Source organism: Rousettus aegyptiacus, unplaced genomic scaffold (assembly GCF_014176215.1).
Source record: "Rousettus aegyptiacus isolate mRouAeg1 unplaced genomic scaffold, mRouAeg1.p scaffold_m13_p_2, whole genome shotgun sequence".
Taxonomy (NCBI): Eukaryota; Metazoa; Chordata; class Mammalia; order Chiroptera; family Pteropodidae; genus Rousettus; species Rousettus aegyptiacus.
The window spans coordinates 17,271,400-17,292,165 of NW_023416295.1; the positions used below are offsets into that span (position 1 = coordinate 17,271,400).

Genomic DNA, 20,766 nt, shown 5'->3' on the forward strand with positions numbered 1-20,766 from the left:
ATTAAAAAGAAAGACTAAAACCTTCCCCAGAGCCTTCTAGTGGACTTCCTTTATGTCTCATTGGTCAAAACTGGTCGCACAATTGGTTTTGACATACTTCGTGGTTGAAGGATAGAGTCAGTCCTTGCAGAGTGGTATCTGAACAAAATTGGATTCCTTTTACATTTAGGAAGTGAGGAATAGATTTTGAGTGGACAACCAACATTGCTCACTGCGGTCAGGTATGCAAGGTGAGGATGGCAGTCCCAATGTAAGGATCAGCTGCTCGGAGAGAGACAAGGAACCTATCATAAAGGACCTTAGAAAGCTGAGAAAATTGAGCTTTATTAGAGAGGCATAAAGTGTGTTAGAGGTATTGAAGGTAAAGAGCCAGGTTGGGATCAGATCGTGAAAGGCTTTGAATTCCCTGAAGAGGAGTTCAGACTTTTTTTCTCTAGTTAATGGGGCACCTTCCATGTGTGGCAGTGGGACAAGACTGAAGACTGGGTAAGAGGCTGTCGTCGAGTCCACGCGTGGAATGGACAGGACTGGAACGACCCGGGGTTCGTAGGAATGTGGGATGGAGAGAATAAGGGGTTTTAGAGAGAGATGGATGGTGGACTCGCTATATTTAGCAACTGCTCAGATGGAGGAAGATAAGAGAACGGGGTATGTTGACACCTAGGATCGTTCAGAGACTTCTTGTCTAGTAAGGACAGAAGTAATGAACTGGAAGAGAACCTAGAAATCAGGTTAATTTCCTCATTTTACAAATGAGAAAATTGAGACCTAGAAAGGTTGTGATTTGCCCAGGGTTAACCAGCCATAAAAAATTTTTTTTGAATGGATCAGTTAGAACACACGTTATTTAAATCTTAGGTCAGCAGGCATTCAGTCTCAACATATTTAACAACTATAAATTGGCACTTATTTTATTCATTTGAACTTGAGCTCTCCTGGCAGAACATAGCATAACTAAGTTGTCATTTGCCAATGTTCCTTTTATGTAAAAGCTGGAGAAAGACTATTTTAAATGTGTCAAAAATAAAGATATCCTTATGGTATTCTTGGAGTCTGAGGATGGCACTTCCCTTCAGAAAAGAGGAAAGCGGTTATCAATTCAACTATCCTGTTACTGTTGTGTTTTTATTAAATGTAGGAAACCTATACTTCCTGCATGTCACATGGACATGGCCTGTAAATATAATTATTTACTATCATAATCATAGATACTTGGCTAAGGAAAAGATGATGATAACAAGTCCAAAATTGAAAGAGATTTTTCTTTATGTGCAATCCTTAAAATCTCAGCTCTGGAATTTGCTTTCCTTCAGCTACTACTAGACTCCCTTTTCCTCATTCTTTTTTAACTACTTGGGCCATCTTGCTGTATTCTGAATCCACCAAACATGTCGCATTTCAGGTCCTTAGCACTAGCTCTTGTCTCTGCAAGGAACAAATATAGGGAACCAGGTGCCCATATGGCAATGCTTCTTACTCCCTTCAGACCCGACTCCAGCATCGTCCTACCAGAGCTCTCTGGACTGCCGTATATTGGAGAGAAACCTGCCTGTGCACTCTTGCCCCCTGACGCTGCTTTATCACCTGACATTATTGTATTGATTTTTCTCCGCCAACTAGAATATAAAGTATGTGAGGGCAGGCATTTGCCTCTTTCGTTTACTGTAGTAGCCCCAACACTGAGAACAGTGTCTGGCAAATAGTGGGTGCTTAATAAGTGTATGTGGAATGCATGAATGATTCTAGAGGACCAGTCATGTTAAATGCTTGCCCCTGAAACACAAGCACAAGTGCTTGGGTATCTGAGTCTAAAATCCTTCAGATCAGTGATTTCTAAGTTATTCTGAAAGCTGCTTCAAGGATCATCATGCAGAAGGGAAGCGGTGGGGTTTGAGTTCCTCTACTCATTTAGAAGTTTTGTTTCAGGTGAAGATAAATGACTGTTGGAAAGCACTGCTTTAAATTTAAGATGTGATCTCTAAGCTTAAAGTCTTAAAAAGCTGCTTGCCATATTCATTTTGTGATTTCTCTGCCCATGATTCCTCTGAGCAGTGTGTTTATCCTTTTTCCTCACATAATTTTTTAAAACTTATGTTTGAAAAACTCATTAAGAATAACTAGTTTATCTAAGAAAACATTTCATATCAAATTATTCTTTAAATAAGTTTGTTTAATGCTAATGTACATAATATCTAATTCTGTAAAATCAGGATATTGAACCTTTGGGATGTTTTTTGAATGTCTTTTGAACTTCATGGTTTGAGACTTCTGGTTATTTAAAGCAAATGCACCCCACGCCACCCCCGCACACGCTCACTCTCAGCACTGCCCTCAGCCCCCTGACCCTTTAGTCAGACATGTGGCTTCAGCAGCTGTTTGCTTCATGTTTTTTTTTTTTTAAATAACATTCCTTAACTATGAGAAATTAGTGCTAGTTTCTATTTTTTTATTCGAATTTAAAAACTTTGATAGGAAAATGTTTGACCTACTTTGGTTCCTTCCTTTGTTGGTAGAAATAGTATCATATCCTATATTTAGAATTGATATCTTTTCACTCTTGTATTTTGTGTACAGAACTAATTTAGCTGAAGTGGAGTTACATAAATTAGAACGTAAGTTGTTCCATTGAGAGCTATTTTATGGCACTTGCTTGTATAACTGACAAGAATTTTGAAATACTGTTTTTTTAATATTACTATCATATAGTAATTGAACAATACATAAAGTACACTGAACTGTTTTTATGTTATGGAGTGTTTACAATGTTTAGGATAGAAATAGTTACATGATCTTATAATTTAGTGAATAAAAAAGATACATAGTCAGAAATGTGATGTAAATAAATATGTGTGTGATGTGCATGACAAGTCAAGTAAAAATAAACTTTGCAAATTGAGCCTGAGAGGAATAAGTAATTCAGGAAGCTAAACTTTTGAGTGCTGAATATTGCCACTTAAAAAGACTTTTTATGAAAGTCTTTTAAAAAATGTGTTGTTTACATACTTAACACATTATAGACTTATTTAATGTATTTCGAGTGAGTGAATTATTGAGATTGATCTGTTCATAGATGTTGCCAGCAATTTAGGTGTAATTTTCTAGGGCATCAGACTGGATAAATGATCACTTCAATATGTGAAGTGAATATTTAAATACCAGTTTTCTCTAATCTAGTTTCTGAGCTATACCTGTGATCATACCATCAGTGTTTCACTCATGTTCTTTGGACTTTTGAGAGCCCAGATGTCTACTGTACATATACGTTCACATATGTCAAAGGACCCCATGTCTTGTATTTGAAAATTGCAGTATTATGTTTTACTTTTATTGAGAAAATAAATAGAAAAATAATTGTTCAAATGCATTGAGATTTTGAGTGATGATTCAGTAGAAATCATTGGGAATTACTACGTAGAGTGAGCTAAGTAATGAAACTTCAAGCTTAAACCAAGAGAAGATCAGTTTAATCCTTTTCTAGTCTTTAAATGTTTTTAACACTGTGGTATCTCCCTTTTCATTAACAGATGCACACTGGTCAGCGTAGAGATGGGCCTCTTGTACTTATAGGCAGTGGGCTTTCTTCAGAACAACAGAAAATGCTCAGTGAACTTGCAGCAATTCTCAAGGCTAAAAAATGCACTGAGTTTGACAGTACAGGTGAGGATTATTTATTTTTTTTTGGTAGAAAAGAATTTAGGTAATTCTTTTGTGTGACTCCATTGACATATGGCTATATACTTTGAATCTCATAATAAATCTAAAATATTTTTATAGTTGTAAACTACTAATAAGCTGAATTTGTTTAGGAAATGTAAAGTTTAAAAGCTCTGTCGTTAGTTTAGGACAGAACGGTATATCAGAAGAACAAATTTATGGGTTTTTTAATGACTGATAAATTATAGTGCATGTGATGCTTTACTTCCTCAATTTTAATTTGAAAATAAAAGGAAAATTGTATTTGCTAATGTGGCTTTAAGATATGTGGTTTATGATCTGATTTTTCATGTTGGTTGCCTTTAAAGAAAATTCAGATTAAAGTTTATAAAATGTAGACTAACTAGTTATAAAAAGCAGACTCGTTAAAGAATTATTTCGGTTTATATTTCTGTTTCTCATACTGCTTTTTTTTTTTGTATTCTAGTAACTCATGTCATTGTTCCTGGTGATATAGTTCAAAGTACCCTGAAATGTATGCTCGGGATTCTCAGTGGATGCTGGATCCTAAAGTTTGAATGTAAGTGTTGGATTTGGGAGAATTTCAAAATGAATCAAGTAGACTGAATTTCATTTTTCATATCACACTATTGCCAATAATTATTTAAGCACCTTGTGTTAGTTTTCTTACCTCTGGTTAGTTCTGCATTTTATAAAATCTTCTCATATTAATAGTATCATTTACATTCTTGGTAAATGTCTACAAATATGTTCTGATTTTAAAGTCTTCTTTTTTCCTGCTATACCAACTATATTAATAAAGAGTAAACAGATTATGTCATTGATTTTTAAAGCCCAAGCAATCCATATTACTATTAAATAGTATATTTAACTTAATAAATGTATGTTTTAAATATACTGCTATGAAATGCGATTTATTGACATGCCTCTATGATTTCCATAAACTTCTGTGCATAACACCGTTTTGCTTTCTTAGGTAATCCAGTATATTTTAGGAAGCTGCTGGGCAATTTAGACTGCCTTGTACTACCTGATTTGGGGCAGCTATTCCAGCTATTATCTAAACCTCTGCTGAAAATGTATTCCCATTACGCACACGTTAGTGGTCAACGCCACCACCGTGAGAGCTGCCTTTCCCCTTCCCTTTCTTACTTGTTTGCCTTTCTTAATCTTGGCTTTGCTTAGGACTTAAAACTAAATAAAGAAAGAAGCTCATACAGGCTTAATAGCTAAAGTATCTACTTTGGATACAGTGGCTAAAATAGGACAATGGATTGACCTTTTTGGTTAACTAATTGTTTAGAAAGAATAGTGGCAGCCAGGGGTTATAGGAGGAGTCCTGTGATCATACATTTGAGTCTCTTGATCATACTGGTGGTTACCTTCCACAGGGCTACACATGTGATTAAATTATATAAATATTTATACATGCACACAACACATCATAACTGATGAAATTGATGAAATCTGAATAAGCTGTCTGGATCGTATCAATGTCAAAGTCTTGCTTTTGATATTGTGCTGTAGTTATTGTATAAGATGTTAACCTTGGACACTGGATGAAGGTGCATGGGACTTTCTGTACATTTCTTTGCAACTTATTATGAATCTATAATTATTTAAAATTAAAATGTTAAAAAAGAATAGTGTGTATTTTTGATGAGACTTTATTTAAGGTGCATCAGAATTAGTTTTAAAAACACTTATGGTTTTGTGCTTTGAAGCTTTTTGGTAGAGTGCTTGATTTATTAGATCTTAATTAATAATTTAATATGTTTGAAGTTGATTTGGTTTGTAAAATGGTTTCGTTTTAGCCGTTGGTATGCATGTCCTTCATGCAGCTACCACGTTTGTTGTGATGCTAGTCTAGACTGATAAGGTCTGATCCAGCTAAGTGGCTATGACTAGTAATGCCACTCTGTCTGTTCCCATCAGTGAGTGTTATTAGTCTCTCAGTTATGACCAATTTAAGAAGTAGAATAAGCAATTGGACTGACCATTTACATAGGAAAGTTTCCCTTTCTGTTTCATTCCTATTTTTGAACCTTTTTTTTTTTCTTTCAAATCTGTGGTGGGTCTTACTAGGCCTCAAAAACTGATTTAAAATGCTTCCATGATTATAGATCCTTTTGTACTGAATCTATGCCAGAAATCTTGCCAGTGCTTATAGGAAGAAATAGATTTTCATAATAATAAGGTATCAGTAATAAGAATCCATGAGAAGTTGCTAATATTAAGGCGTTTATCACTTACCTTTGAGTATGTAGTTCTTGTGAATATGCTGAACTTGCATCTGGTTACATATGTAAGCTACATGATTCATGTCCATAAAATCTGCCTTCTTTAGGAAATGGAAGTTTTTGTCAATTTAATGGCTTGGCCATGTCATCTTTCTATAGAATCTCTGATGGACTCAAGCTGACATAATAGCGGGCTATTTGGTAATTCTCAACAGTAGTGAGTAACATATTCTAATATCAGTAGTTCTTTTAAGATAAAGATGGATAGAATCTCTTATGAAGTTCATATCCCCATATTTTCTAATATAGAATCCAAAGAGAAATATGTCCAGGTTTGAGACAATTACTTTAAATAGTCACTGGGTTTATAAAAAGAAGGCAAGAACCCTCAAATACCTTCTTAGAGTTTCTATATTGTTCTTAGTGTTAGGCATATAATTTGATTTTTAAAAAAATGTTCAGAGTTATACAAAACTGTCTGAAAACCATTTATATTAAAGAAAAATGAGGTAGACCAAAGCTTTTGAAATTAATCGTAACAACTTATGACTTATTAAAACTAAATCTTATGTTTGAGGATATCCATTAGCTTACTGGTAGACAAAACCTTTACTGACTTAACTATATAGAAACTTTAATCCATTTCCTGTTTGAGTCGAGAATACTCATTGGCAGTGCGTGCGGCTGCAGCGTTTGCCCTGAGATAATGCGCAGATTATGGTCCTAACCTTACCCCCAAAGCTTGCCACAACATATCTCGCTTTTGTTATTTTCACATTGCTCTAGTATATTGATAGTCCTTGGAAATAAATGACATCATTCTATTTATAGCATTCTATTTTTGCTAGTGGTATTTCCATTTACAAAATATAGTAATTCTCTATCGCTGAAAATGTCAAATCTAGATATTCTGCTTTGTGTTGTCCCACACACTAAAAAAGTTTTTAAATACTGATAATCATATACATTTCTGTTACATTAGGATTAGAGAAAAGTTCTGTTTAGAAGTAACTCTAAGAACAGTTTTTATATTGAATTTCACATTGAAAACAAATCAGATTTGCTTCAGCCTCAAAGAGGCTGATACTAAATTAATGCAGGCAGCGAGCTGTACTTTTTTTCCTAAACAGGAAATAGGTTAATGTATCTTTTTATGGGGTTTTCCATAAACTACATAGATTCAAGAGGAAATTTTATCCAAACATTCTCTGTAGATAATTGACTCATTTAACGAGTTAAAGATTTAAGTTAACAAAAAGGACAATTATCCAAATTTAACTGAAGTTATTGAAGTTTTTCTGTTTAAACGTTTGGTCCTAATTGGTTAGTACCTCTTACTACATTGTATATGTAAAGTGTATTACAGTGTTACAGTTAATGGACTTGGCATGAAGGTTTTTTAAATAGGCCATAATTTTACTATTATACCAGCCATTCTGTCTCATCATATTATTTTACAGATATTTTACAGAAATGGGAGATAGAGGAAAATTTTCTTCTTCAAGATTAAATTGTGGCTGAAGTTCTGCTTTAGTCCTAGTTTTGACACTAATTCCTCACAGGCACCTTATAACCATCTATGCGCGTAAGGCTGAACTTTAGAATGAAAGAAGAGAAGATGCACAAATAAGTCATTTTATTCAGCTCTTAGAGTGTGAATAAGGTGGAACTGCATACTAAAGATATAAACTAGCCATCAATAAGAGAAAATATCTTCTTTTGACCTGTTCTTGTAGTATACTGCTTTCAGAATTTCCTCTAGACTAACCTTTTTATAAAAAATTTAATTCTGCCTCTTCATTTTTCATCTCATTGCGAAGGGAAGAGCAGATGGCTGTCATCTTTTCTTTAATAATCTCTTCTTCTTCCCCACTCTCATCTAAGTTTAAATAAAATTATTGCTGTAGAAGTTTTGAAAGTCCTCAGCACGTAAGGGAATTGCCGTGGGAATGTGCCAAACACTTGGCATTGGACTTGTGACTTTGAGGTGAGGAAGGGCCAGATAGGGTGGTTTTTGTTTTAGTTGAGGACGATGGAACCTAAAAGACAATCATTACATCATCATTTTATAAATGACCTTATGATCTATTAAAATTTGTTTCTTCAGATGGCTCTTGAGAGTGCTGTGGAATGTAAAAAATAAATGTATTTTTTATATTTCAAACTTTGTTAATTATTATAAATTAATCTATCAAAGTTTTCTATAAACTAAGGTTGATTAGGCAACTTTATACTTACAGAAATCTTTTATAAGAATAAAAAATTAAAATAAACATCCTCGATCTAATAGTTTCACTAAGGAGAATTAACCTTTGGTAAGTAATACAGATGAAAGAATAAAACTATTTGCATTATTATTTCTAATAGCAAAACATAGGGAGAATAACCTATATGTGAGAGAATTAAGAGAATTCTGGAATACTTAAAAATATTCTCTGAAGAAAATCATATCTTTCTATAATTATTAAGACTGACGTATTATGAAAAACAAGATTTTCAATTTTAAAAAAGCATAGAAGAGCTATATCTTTACTTTCAACAATATGTAAATGTGTAAATGCATACAGCAAAGAAACATAAAAAGAAAGAAACCAGTGGTGGGTAAGTTGGAGAGGCCTGTTTATAACAGTTTTTAAAACAATATGTCTGTTAAATGAAATTTAAGTTCTCCAGGAAGAAATTCAACTTCTCAAGTTCTGATAGCAATTAGAAAGTATATCTTCTTTTAGTATTTTCTAGAGAGTAATTGGATGGATAAGGGCCTCAGTCTTAATCAGGGAAATTAGAACCTGTATGTGTATATTTCTCTAGTTTGATACACTAGACCTTTTATATCCGTTATGCAGATCTAGCAAATACGTTTCGGTATGGTGATTGTCTTAAAATAAATTCTTGCATAAATATTTGTACTTTAAATATATGACTAAAAAAGAACAAGTATGAGTTTTTAAATTATTAAGAAAATTTGGGAATATTAGACTGAGTTTGGTCTTTAACCATATCTATAAAGAGAATTATTTTAATATTATAATTTATAATGCAGAGTTCTAAATTGATATTCAAATTTTACCCAAGAAAATTTTATGATATGGTAATATATTTTTTGTGACAGAATTGACCTCATTCTTGGTATGCATTAAGTAAAATAGAATATGAGTAAATATGTTTGTAATTAAGAGTACCCACTTATAAACTAGCCAGAAATAACCAGCTGTTAAATGGTATTTACATGGAATCACAAAATCTAATGATCTGTGGCAGTATTTTCTATGATATCCCAAATGTAGATGTTTAGAATGGCATCAGTGGAGCATTTAGCTTTCATTTTACCTTTTCAGCCTTTCTTTCATTGTTCTTTCACTCTTTATGGACTTTCATAATCTTGGGATTATGTCTTCTTTACTTGCCACACAGTTTTTCAAAAATTGCAGTGAGAATATAAGTTGATTTTTCTTTTTTTTGTCATTGTTTTAAAAGGTTTGCTCATGTGATTGATATATTTTCCCCTAAATTTAGTGATATCATAGCCTATTTGACTAAAGAGTCTAATAGAAGCATTGTAAAAATAAATTCTCATGTTTTTGCAGACTGGGTGTTACTTTTTAATAGAATGAGAAGGGAAATTCTTCAATATTTATTTTGCTAATAATGCAGTTACCTTGAGTTACTTAAGTGCCTAGTTTGGATGTAATGACATTTATTAGGACTTTTGGTTTTGACATAAAATGATATTTGATGGTATTTTTTTTTTTTTATGGACATGTGGTGGTGACAGTGATATTTAATCCAATTTTCAGTGCCATTGCAGTTACAGATCTGGATGTTTTTTGATGGCATGAGCGGGGCATTCAGTGCTTTTAGTTTTGACAGTAGCTCCAGAAGAGTAACAACTTGTTAAAATATGGGTTTATTTACTGCTCAAACTTTTGAAGAGAGTGAGCAAATTCTGTGGCCTTCCATGGAGGACTATTTAACAGATCGCCATGCTGAAGTTTTATTCTGTCTTCGCTGATTCTATTCTGTAATCATTTATGTGTAGCTGAATTTAGGAACCTCTATCCCCTCGCATTTCTGTGATCCTTTTTTTTCCTTTTAAATGACAGGAAGTGACTAAGTTTAATAGAGATTCATGAACATCATCAGTGGTTCATGCAGCTAAAATGAAACTCCGCATTTATTGATATATATTCTTTGATGGGGTAGGAAGTAAGAGTGGTTACTAAATTAAGAATAAAGGAGTACCTTCTGTAGAGTACACGATTCTTTTTTTAAAAAATTTCTGTGGCCCACAATTCATAAGCTGCATTAGTATGCAAAGATTCCAGACTTTGCTAAGGTAGCCGGAGCAACCTTAATGTCTTGGAGTTAATGACTTTGAGTTAGGCAGGACTTTGGGAATTGTGTTTCTTACCTGTATATAAAAAAATAATATGACCCAGTCCAAAGGAAAGCTTACTTGAAATGGTAGACGTGATCAAGAATACATCTGGACTGAAAGAATCTCTTAGTTTTAATAAGATAAGAAGTTCATGCCTATATTTCTGCAAAATGATAGCTTCAATCAAAATCTTAAAATATAACGAAACATGTAAAAAGTAAAAAAGAGAATATAAAGCATATCTTTTATAAGGATATAATGGCTTGATGTATTTTAAAGTATCATTTTGGAATATGTAGAAATCCGTTTATATAAATAATGACGATCATGTAAAGTTATTTGAGTCTGAAAATTATTAGCTTAGAAAGCTAATAAGTGATCTTGTATATGCATCTCTCTTTGAAAGAATAAGATTTCATCTTTCTGCTAAACTATGTAGTGGTAGATGATGGAATAATACGGACTTAATTAAGTACATATTACAAATATAAAATATATTTTGGTTAAATTTTAAGAAGTATCTTTAAATTGGTGAGTTAGGGCCTATTTTAAAATCTTACTGTGTTTTACAATATATATCATACTTTACATGCATTTATGTCTAGGAATGTTGTGAATGGTCTGATATTTTAGGCTTAAGAATTCTTGTTGCAGTTTAACTTTTAACGAGTAAATAAAACCTTAACATATCATCTATTATATACAGAACAAAGTGGTTTCCAGGTGGTTGGGACAGTTGAGGGCCTGAGTGAAAAAAGGTGAAGAGATTAAAATATACAGATTGGTAGTTTGAAATTAGTCACAGGAATATAAAGTACAGCATAGGGAATATACTCAATAATATTGCAAGAACTATATAAGGTGCTAGATGGGATCACTTTGTGATTTATATAAATATCTAATCACTATGCCGTATACCTGAAACTAATATAAAATAATATTGATTGTAAACTGTAATTGAAAAATAAGTAAAAAATACAGTATCTGCAAAGCACTATAAAGTGAAGCACAATAAAAGGAGGTATGCCTCGATTTCATATTTTAAAAAATCTATCATTTAGTCTTGCTTGTTAATTAGGTAATGTTATGGCTAGAAGATTCTCCAACTTCCTTCATGATGTTAATGTAGCACCATTTAAATCACTGAAAGTTTATTTTAAAGTATTTCATTCTTGTTTCTCGTTTAGGAAACCAGTACAGTTTATCTAAAATGTTCACCAGGACGTTAATATGAATTTGTAATTATTTTAAATGTACCGAAAAGTACATCTTTATTCTGAAACTCATAAGGTACAAATTAGAGTGGCACCTTTGGCAGCAGTGAGATTAATGAAACTCATTGATTCACTGAAGACAAAGCCGGATGTGTTGTTCTCCCCACACGTCCAAGGGAGTCAGCAGTTTTTGCCATTCGTGTACCCTTTGGCCAGCTCCTATTATTCATTTATTAACTTGTTATGTGATTTATTGCCAGAGAAGTACAATATATTAAATCTGAATAGAGAATGCCTGGAGTTTTCTAAGATGCTTTTTAAAAATAAAATAAAGATTAAAGACGAATAAAGATTTTGAACTAATCTAGGAATTGGAAGATATATCAGTTCTTATTTTAGTTATGTCCCTGGGAAAACTGCTTAAATATCTTAGGACTTAAGTTTCCTTCTCTGTGAAAGGAAGAGGTCAATTAGATGAAGCATCAGGAATTTTAAATTGGCAGTGAGAGGGCCAAAGCAGATACAATTTATGTGGTTATGTCCAGCATAACCATTTAATTTTTGTGTCTTTAAGTATGTTGTGCATTTTCTCCACGACTTTCTGCCAGTTAACACCGGGTTCCTCACATGTTTATGGAATTCACTGGCCCTGGTAGGCATTCGAGTTGCACCCCTTCGACTAGATGTCACTCCTGATGTTCAAAAATTGATAGTTTCTGTGCTATGACTGCAACTCTAACAGAACACTTTGTCACCATTCAAGCATGTTATAGACCTGGAAACTGTTCCTTGGTTTGTGTGTGGGGGAAGGGGAGGGGTGGTACAAAACACAGTATTTTCCTTCTTCTTTAGTTGTTATTATGTGACATAAAAGTTAGCACATTGTTACTTGGACTTGGAGAACATCTGAGGAATGTGTTCTTCATTCAGCTCAGTAATCGTTATTAGAGCATGGATTTTTCTGCCTTATTTTACAGGAATTTACTTAACAATGGCTATAAAACTGAAAGTTTTATGACTTGAGCCGTATTTATACCATCAAAGCACTAGCATCTTCCTGTGGAAGTGCCGTGCTAGCTCCTTGGTGTCTGCCATCTCGTTTCTCTTGATACCGTGCTTATCTCATTCTGGTATCTTTTAAGGCTTTGCTCTATTGATTGGCGAACATCAGCACGTTGGCAGGATCAATAGATATGCCATTTTAATATGCTTTTTTGACAGTAGATAAACTCATAAAATGGATAATCAGCCAGTATAGACGAAGCCCATTTATTTATTTCTGTAATTGACATTAGCCAGTCACTTGTTACAGTAGATTTCATAGGCGTATTCAGTGTTAAGTCCTTGGATTTACAGGCTGTCATAATCATTTATCTAAAGATTCTGGTCTGAATGCTCTGCAAATATCGTTAGAAAAGGAGATTTAGGAAGAGGACTACATGCTTAAAAGGTAAAAAGTAAAAGTAACAGTTTACATGTAAAATAATGAGTTTGAGATAAGTCAGTGATTTAGTTAGATTGCTGATGTTTTGGTGGGGCTTGGTGTTTCACATGGACACATACGATGTAGCCAGTGGGCATACTCGTGGTGTTTTTAGGCAAAAATTTTATTTTGAAACTAATTTTCAATAACACAGTAAGGTTAATGTTTTAATACTAGCTTCATTAGATAGTTTTTTACTCACCGAGTATTAAAAATTATAGTATTTATAAATATAATTTATTACATTCAGAAAGCAAACAGATTTTGCAAAAGCATGATATTTACAATTAATTAGTAAGAAGAGTAGGATTTAGAAATTTAATGTAGCAAACTTGGCTAAATATGATTTTTATATTAAAAACACTGGGGAAAGAGATGCGAGAGCACAAGCAAAACTAACAAATTAAGAATCATGTGATAGGGAATTATAGGTAGCCCAAGATCAGGTGTTGAGTTTGAATATGCAGATAGTCCCGAGTCAAGAAAAAATTTAGTCTCAACACAGCCCTGTTTTTGAAGAGATGGAATATTGATTGAGTTGTTAAAATCTTCTGACTTATAAGTTAAGTAGCATTTTTGAACATTTCAATTGAAGTAGCTCTAAAGCATTGGAAATATTCAATAAGTCATCTCTAGAATGGTGACATCAATGTGTACCTGTCAAATCCCAGACTTGTCTTAGTCTCTGTATATTGTTTATTTTAACAAATACTGTGGAGTCTCTGTTGTGTGGCCAGCTGAGCTAGGTGCTAAAGCAATTTTCTTAATGTCAGGTCGCTTACCGTCTAACGAGAGTAGACATGTCTGAAAATGAGCAGTGGGAATGATGAACGCTCATGTTCAGGTCATTGTGGGCTGAACTAAACGAGGGACTTTTTATTCACCTTCATTTTGATAATTGCTATAAATAACAAGTTAGATTTTTATTCTTTGTGTATGAAATAGTGTATTGATTTAGGTGTTTCATAAAGAAAACTAAAATTTGTTAGTGTTCGGTACTACTTCAGTCTTCTGAAGGAGAGATTTCTTATATTTTCTTTATATGGAAAGCCAGTTTTGTTACATTTTGTTTTGGCATAAGTAAAACTTCGATTTTTATTTTGAAACAAAATCATGAAGAAAACCCACTTAGGTAAATTGTATAATTTCAGTGAGAAAGAAATAATGTTCATTTGGTATTTCTAATGTTCATTTTGGTATTTAAATAATGTTAATTTTGCTTTTATCATTTTTTTTTCCCCCTGTCAGGGGTGAAAGCATGTCTACAAAGAAAAGAATGCGAACAGGAAGAAAAGTATGAAATTCCTGGAGGACCACAGAGAAGCAGGCTCAACAGAGAACAGCTGGTATTTTTCTCTTGCTACTACTTTCATTGTTCTTATTATAACTGAATATTGTTATCACCATCAGGAAAAACTTCTCCTGCCCTTTCAACAAGTACAGGTGACTGATTAAAATTTTAATTGTACTTATTTCAAGCACTCGATTCTGAGAGATGGTCATGGTGAGCAGTAAAATCCAGAAGGTAATAATTTCATACTGTTAATGGGTTTTTGGCATCTTAAACATTTCCATAAACCTTTCAGAACCTGAGGTAAGTCACAGATACAGGAAGTAACTTGAAAGAAAACCTACAGCTGCTGCTCAGATTTAGTTACATACGTCTTTATTACTGTGTACTGCAGTTTTAATGGATGATACTCCATTATCCTGTTGCTATATAGGTAAGTATATTAGAAATGATGAAGAAAAATTTTCAGAGAAGGACATTGTGAAACCTTTTTTTTTTTTTTTTTTTTTTTTTTAATAAAGCACACAGAAGTACGTTTCCTAGCTAATGGATCCCTAGCCATGGCTTTATAATCTTTTGTGCCCCAGGGAAATACATCCCTGGAATCCTGTGGGCCACACCCTGGAGCATTGTGGCTGCCCTGAAAACCTTAGGTTGGTAATATAGGGACCTGAATATGGATGGGCAGAATTGGATAAAACTCCATGGATAAGTCGTTACTCTTACAATTTAATGAAGTTTAGCCCAGTATCGCTGACGTGTATTTCATATACCCTTGGAATTTTGGGGTCATTAAGTTACACAAAATATGAATAAACTCGCCGATAAAGGAAGCTTAATGAACAGTTTTTGTTTGCATTTTTGGTTTTTACAAAATCTACCTAAAATCTGAGGAGAGTAAAAAGTATCTGAGATGGTGACTGATCTTAGGGAAAAAAATTATAAACAGGAAACCTATAAATGCATGATTATTTTCATGGCCCAGAGAGTTTACTTGAAATACAACTTGTCCCAGCACCTCCTTGAGTAACTGCTTAATTGCTCGTGGCATTAGTTTTTATTCTCTCATTTATATAGAGTGTTTTAAAAGATTTTGTTTTGCTTTTAACAAGTTTTTTTTTTTTTTGCTTATTTCAGTTGCCAAAGCTGTTTGATGGATGCTACTTCTATTTTGGAGGAACCTTCAGACACCATCCAAAGGACAACCTTATTAAGCTCGTCACTGCAGCTGGGGGCCAGATCCTCAGTAGAAAGCCCAAGCCAGACAGTGACGTGACTCAAACCATTAATACAGTTGCGTACCATGCCAAGCCAGATTCTGATCAGCGCTTCTGTACACAGTATATCATCTATGAGGACTTGTCTAATCATCGCCCAGAGAGGGTTCGGCAGGGCAAAGTCTGGATGGCTCCTTCTAGCTGGTTTATAGATTGTGTGATGTCCTTTGAATTGCTTCCTCTTGACAGCTGAATACTACACCAGATGAACATTTAAGGTTGAACTTAGGCATTAGACAGTGTGAGAATGCAGCCATTGAGCTGTTGATCATTCACATTTTTATAAATAAATAAGTAAACTCATTCACATTTTTTTCCTTGAATTAAAAAAATCTTATGCCAGATTAGGAGTTTATTCTGTGTTTGCCATTTAGATGTTGAGATTGTTTTTGAAGGATTTTCTTTTTAAGACTGGCGTACATTTTGATTCATCATGTCTTTCTACTTAAATTTATCAGTTTATCAAAGATTAATGAGAGGGTCTCAGAACTGTTGATTAATATACAAGTGATATCATTACTGTCTCATCCTTTCAGTGTTCTTTAATGAAAAAGCCACACCTGCCGCCAATAGAGATAGTTGTCCTCTTTTAGTAAACAAAGCATATTGTAAAATAATTTATTCTGGCTTTATCATAATGAAAATAGAGTACCTGGTCTACATGTGTCACCATAGGTGTTAAATTTTTCTCCCATCTGCAGTTGTTTTCATCTTTCATTGTGTTTGTTTAGTTTCTTATAATTAACGTGACTGTCTATACCTACATTTTTATCCCTTATTTTTATCTTGTCTGTTCATCAGGGAATCATGATTTGAACCCTAACATTATTGTTCTTTGGTGGTGAAAATCAACATTGGGCTTATTAAACATATTTTAATTATATATACTTGCTTACTGTTAACTATCATTTTGTTTCTGTATTTATCTACAAATATGTATACATGCTTCGAGCGTTTTCTCTAACACGTTTTAGTGGCTATTTCTTAGAAGGTCTCACCAGACTAGCAAATTGTCAATTAAATGTTAATAAATTAGGAAGCAGTCTTTTTCTGGTAGACTTTGCTATGTATTGCTAAAATAATTCTTTAGGGTCATAATTTCTTCCTTCATAAAGGTGATTTTTTGTTTGTTTGTTTTTTTAACTTTTTAGATTGCTGTGGAAGCAAAAGTTGGAGATTGTAGAGTATATTTTATCCCGATGATACAAAAGGCCATAACAATCAGTCTAGAGGTAGGAGCAGGAAGGACTTACAACAACAAGACAGTCAAGGCTTCACAATGGTGGACAGGACACCACCTGAGAATGGGCAGTCCTGGGGAGGTTGCTGTAGTCTGAATGTGTCTTTGTTTATGATCAACAAGGCTGATTGCATCATTTTAAAACATTTTTTAAGAAGCCAAATTCATAAATGCTTAGAAATGGAATGTTGTTATAATATTAAAGACTTGGAAGGAAGACACTATGAGACCCGCCCCTTTGGTCCTTCGTGGGGCAAAGAGAACAGTTTGGTAACCACTGTATTAGAATACTGAGAGTCTGAATTTAGTGCACATTTTAAGATACATTTATTTGAAAATTTGATATTCTGATGATTATTTCAAAATAAATTTTACTTTAATTTCTTCTTTGACATGCTACTTTTCCATATCAAGAAATCTATTATGTGAACATAATGATATACTGCTGACCCTGACCTTCAAGGGTGAATTAGCTCTGAAACACTCTCGCCAACCAGTAATGTGTTTGTCCCACATTTCATTCTAATGGAGAATGATGATCACCATAGCACCCAACAAATCTGAGGAGTTAGATAATGTCTGGATGAAAGAATTTAAGACTCTGGGATTTAGGTAGTCGTTTTTGATTTATAACTAACTTTTCATCTTTCTGTGAGCTCATTGGTCACAACCCTAGACAGGTTTGTGTCTCCTCTTCTGTTGCACGTTCCTGTTTCTAAAAACGCCTTGGGCTTGTTGCTCACTTTTCTTTATTCCCTTTCTTGGTGTATCCTCCTCCTCCTTGGTGGTATTTTTTCTCCCACTATTAAGCAGTTTTATTTTTGGTTTCTTTAAATATTTATTTTGACAGCAGTTGATTGATGTTAAGCTCTTGAAACTTGTATTTTCTGCATTAATATACTTATAATTATTTTCATTTTTCAATCATAGATTCAAACTTCCTTTTTATTTACCATAAATCATTAAAGTTATTTGTGTTTCTGTATTTTCTGTAGAAGTGGCTTATTCTGCGCTCCTAAGAATGAGACTCAGCAAGACCTATGAGGAAATCATTCAGCTAACAAAAGCTTACCTTTTTAAACACTAGTTGTTTTTGGATAGAAATATTTCTAAAGTATATTAGATACTTTATTACCTTAAATAATTTTTTTCTGAATACAGTGGAACCTTGATAGTTTGGAATCATTGAGTATAGTTTTTGTAGATGAGAATCACCATTTATTTTATGTCTTAATTTCTTTTGAACCTGCTTTATGAATTTAGCTGTTAAGTGACCTCTGCATAGATGAAGATTATGTTTTGGGAGATGTGGTGTTTCCCGTGGGAATTAGATTGGGGCAGGAGGGTCACATTACACTTTAGCTATTACTGCTTCCATGAATTGGGGTAGAAAAAGAGTTGTGTTCTAAAGGCTCGTGGACTTCATCATAGTCATAAATGCTTATTTTATTCTCTAACCAAAACACATTAAAATGGCAGGAAATAATGCCTATAACTATAAGCCACTATTTTGTTTGAAGATGGACTTAGCTAAAAATTGTGAACTAAATGTATATCTTTATGAGTCGATCCTTTTGAAAGATACACATCAAAGTAAAACTTAGCAATTTTTTTTCAGTCAACTAATTTGTATTATGTTTGGCCACTTCAGTTAGGGATGTTAATTACTTGAGTAGCTTTCTGAGACGTAGAGTGCACCTTTTGGTACCTGAAAGTTTCTTTTGGAATGGCAGAGTGTGAGAAGTGGGAAAGCACTAGACCGTTGTGACTGTGACCTGGCCTAAAGGATTAACGTCTGACACCCCAGCCCTGAGCATAATCCTTTGGCCTCAGTGTACCAGCATGCCTGTGCAGCTTACTCTGAGAAGGACAGTAGGGCTACTATCAGGCTTAGAGATGAAAGACAGGAGACATGACTCTTGCCTGGCCTTCGAAGTCAGTGGGACCTGGGTTTGTGTACCATCGCTTTACTAGTTTATAAAGTGGGGAATTATAGTCGTAAAGTGGGGAAAATACTGTCTATCTAAGTCACCATCTGCTGTACTATCTCTACAGAATGCATTGTACACTCTATACCTTGCACATTCAGATTAAGACTCATAGCTATGCTTAAAATATAACAATTAGAAAAAGAGCCTTAATTGATCGCTATAATTTTCATGAGTTGATGAGACTTTACATGTAAAATTTAAACCACTCCAGCTCTTACAGGTCAGAAACTAGCCAGAAAAGGGGGGGAAAAAGGAATCCTAGGCGTTTGGATAGAGACCTGAGAGACGATCTTAATCCAGTGAGGAGCTGTTGTGTTATGCGGAAACCACAGGTTCAGAGAACTCTAGACCACCAGCTCATGACTGGCAGGGCCCGGGTTAAATAGGTGAGTTCTCTTTCTGTCTCACGCTTTCCCAGGGTACGTTGCTTCTGTAAGTAGATCAAAGCATTTGCTATTACAGAGCCTGTGATCTGACTTTTTGACCGAGGTTTTTGGGCTGGTCTAGGACATCTGTCTCGCATGTGCTGCAGCCCCGCCTCTGCCTCAGCGGACGTCACTAATTACCGCATCTGTTTTTTTGAGGCCGAAAGTGGTCTTCAATTTTTTCTCAACTCTTGTTTCAAGTAGCCACAACCAACTGGTCAAATTGATATAACGGACAAATTTACCACCACTAAGTCATGCTTTACGAAAACTTAAATAATCTTTATGTTTGTTGCTTTACCTAGAGCACAGAAGTAAACCAGAAGTATAGTACATATTTCAGTCAATAATTTAGCTCAGTACAGAAGTGATTCTGAACTGGGAGGACATGCCCTATTGGTTGGGAGTTGAAAGGGTTAAAAACAACCCAAAACCAATAAGCTCGAACACAGAGCATGAGAGGAAGGAATATAGTTTGAGAAAGTATTCTAGGTGATTTTTATGCCTGCATTTCCCACAGTCGGAAGTCACTGCTTTGGCACCAATTATTGTTATAAATTTACTTGTGAGATGGTCATACCATGTAGACAACATGTTTCTGATGTAGGCACCCATTGCAATGCACAATGTGTGCGACTATTTGACTAACCATATACTGTGTATGTAATGTATCTGATTCCCTAAGATATTTCTAAATCTAAGGTATATATGATTTGCATAGAGTACGGTAAGTGATGTGCCTTAAAGTCACCATCTCATCATAATAATTATTTCCTTTTGATATGAATGCTGAAGTCCTGACACCTGGTGATATATTTGGATTATTTTTCTCGGCTAGGGAATTGATTAACGAGATGATATTTATTTTAAAAGGGAATTAATACATTCTGAAAAGTAAATGCAGTCTGAAGATTTTTTTTCTATTGACCTTTCTTTTGCAGATATGTGACAGAAACACAAAGTCTCGTGAAAAAGGCAATTGACTTTTCAGTAAGTATCCTCTTATTTAAAGTGCTGTGCAAAAATTCACTAGCAGTAATACATATGTCTTTTGTCCTTTTTAAAAATAGTATCTAGCTTTACATTTTCAAAGGAGGTCGAACAGGAGTCTGATACTGATTTACTCGTTTTTTGAATATTTGATTCATTGAATATCTATTGGGAAACTGCTAGATATCAGGCTTTGTTGTTCGTATGGAAAAATTAAAGTGAATAAGACCTGGGCACAGCCCTCAAAAGGCTTACACTCTAGGAGGAGAGCCAGACAAGTAAAAGGTAATTGCACAGGTATTTTTTGTTTGTTTGTTTGTTTTTTGTTTTGGTCAAGGCAGGCCCTTGTCACCTGCTTCAGGAGATGAAAGAAGGCTACCTCTTCACATATGACTCACTTGGAAGAATCAACCAGTGTTTGCTCTGGACATAATTAGGTGTTTTTTTTTTTTTTTTTAAATGTACCTAGGACTCATCCTTAGAAACAGATAAATTAATATTTACTATAATATTCACTAAATGTTTTCTGATTCCCCTCAGATGATTCTAGTTTTTTTTTGTT

The 20,766-nt window shown here is 34.1% G+C and overlaps 1 protein-coding gene across 2 annotated transcripts in view; it reads left to right on the forward strand.

Moving 5' to 3' along the window:
* The window catches only part of BARD1 (BRCA1 associated RING domain 1), a 71,224-nt gene extending 54,041 nt beyond the window's left edge, over window positions 1–17,183 (forward strand). For both annotated transcript variants that reach the window (XM_016150055.2, XM_036236777.1), the window contains exons 8-11: window positions 3,525–3,657; window positions 4,142–4,234; window positions 14,239–14,336; window positions 15,419–17,183. In XM_016150055.2, the coding sequence (XP_016005541.2) occupies window positions 3,525–3,657; window positions 4,142–4,234; window positions 14,239–14,336; window positions 15,419–15,751 (657 nt within the window). In that variant the 3' untranslated portion in view covers window positions 15,752–17,183. The remainder of the gene's footprint in view (window positions 1–3,524; window positions 3,658–4,141; window positions 4,235–14,238; window positions 14,337–15,418) is intronic.
* The last annotated feature ends 3,583 nt before the right edge of the window (window positions 17,184–20,766 follow it).